Source organism: Austrofundulus limnaeus, unplaced genomic scaffold (assembly GCF_001266775.1).
Source record: "Austrofundulus limnaeus strain Quisiro unplaced genomic scaffold, Austrofundulus_limnaeus-1.0 Scaffold994, whole genome shotgun sequence".
In the NCBI taxonomy this organism is placed as follows: Eukaryota; Metazoa; Chordata; class Actinopteri; order Cyprinodontiformes; family Rivulidae; genus Austrofundulus; species Austrofundulus limnaeus.
In genome coordinates, this window is record NW_013953396.1 from 23,527 (window position 1) to 25,354 (window position 1,828).

General features: G+C 49.9%; 1 protein-coding gene across 1 annotated transcript in view; it reads left to right on the forward strand.

The window, feature by feature from the left end:
• Positions 1 to 333: 333 nt before the first annotated feature.
• Positions 334 to 1,828, forward strand: part of LOC106533660 (USP6 N-terminal-like protein) — a gene marked incomplete at its 5' end in the record, with an annotated part of 3,557 nt that continues 2,062 nt past the window's right edge. Inside the window, 1 exon segment of the mRNA XM_014030066.1 lies at positions 334 to 1,818. Within this exon segment, the coding sequence (XP_013885520.1) occupies positions 334 to 1,818 (1,485 nt within the window).

Consider the following 1,828-nt stretch of genomic DNA (forward strand, 5'->3'; position numbering starts at 1 on the left):
TTTCTCCAGCCTGGAGAAACCGTTTTAGTTGTTTAATGGAATCCAGTAATCATTTTAGAGGCTCCTCAGCTAAGTGGCCGTTTTTAATTGAGTCTGCTTTAATGTGAATTAATATCAAACACTATCTTTTATTTACAGTGTTTTATTTTCCTGTATTCTGTAAATATGTGGTTGTGTTAAATGTATTTTTTCATTATTTTTTCTCTCTGTGGTGTGTTGTTGCATGAATTCATGGACCCATTTAGTAGTAAACGGCACCACAGTGTATTCAACAGTCACTGTTCATTTTGTGTCCTGATTAAGTTCTGATGTGAATCTGTTGTTCTCATGTTGCAGGTAAAGAAGAAGAGTTTCCCAAGAAGACACTGGGGCAGCTCCCTCCTGATGTAGGGGCAGCAGTGCTGAACCATGTGGGCAATGGTCAAAGCCACACAGAGCCAGCCGATCCTCCTCGGAACTCAAGTCCTGTACCGGACCGCCGGCAGGACAGTCGGCCCCCGAGCCGGGCACGTCAGGACTCAGTGGAGAGATCGTTTCGCCACCAAAAAGTGGATAAATTGGACGTCCATTACAGGGGGTCAAATGAAACCCAGAATGAGCAGCAAAAGCAGTCCACCACCACCACCCCTGAAAAAATGGCAACTCCTCAGATCACCACAATAGACAGTAGAAAGCCTCAGAGCCATGCCACCGCAAACCACAACTCCAACGCAGCCTCCAGCACACACAGAACCATCACACCCCGCTGGGTCAAACCCTCCGAGACAAAGTTAGAAGCTGTAAAAGCTGCAGCGGCTAGAGATAACCACCTCAGTCGTGGGACTTCGCCAGCTCCTTCCAGCCCAGACGAAAATGTTTTACTCAAACGTCGGCCGATATCCAAAGGATTTGGCCATGGCTCTGATCGAGGGTCCAATGCCTCCCAGTACGACAATGTACCGGGGATGTTGGATCAGGACTTGGGGATTCTGGAGCATGACAGGCCTCCATCTAGAGAGCGGATCCCTCACAATGAGACATCCTTTAGTGTTTCAGAACAGCATCATGGCAGCCAAAACTATGGACCAAGTCTGGATGGGAATGTAGTTTCCATCTCATCTGGGCCAAGAACGACCAAGAGCCCTCATTTTTTCCACAACAATCCAGCAGGGGTCCCAGTCAACTACTCTGCCAGCCAAAGTCGGTATCACACACCTCACCAGCAGTCTCCAAGAAGAACTACAACTGAGGTTCCTATCCTTCACCCGGGCTACAGTGTGAGTCTGGACCAAAGAGTGGATGACAGACTCAATGGACCCTCTGGGTTTAACTCACCAGAGGTGTACAGAGAACTAATATATGCAACCGCACAGCGACACCCCAGCAGAGTCTCCCCTAAGAAGACTATTCACAATAACTCTTTCGCCACCTACCGCAGACCCCCAAGGTCTGACAACTTTCAAAACACAAGATCACCCCCAAACCAATCTCTGCAGCTAGAACCCCAGAGCAGCTCCACCCCCATCTACGTGCAACAACTTACACTCACATCAACCTCACAGATCCACACTCAAGTGAACTACAGAGCTGAGGGCCATCGAAGGGGTGAGGCAAACCCACACTATCTGCCAGACGGTAGACCAGTTCAAGCTGTAGACAGGCCCCACTGGGAGCCAGAGGGTCCACACCCACCACATTCACCAGGCGGGATGCCTCGCTCACCCAGCTTCCAGCAAGCCCAACTGTCTCCTGTTCAGGCGTTCACTTTCCCCCCCAACTCTGATGGTCAGACTCACTACAGGACACAGCAGCAGCAGCCAGTTATACGGCAACAGCTCCCTCAGCTGTT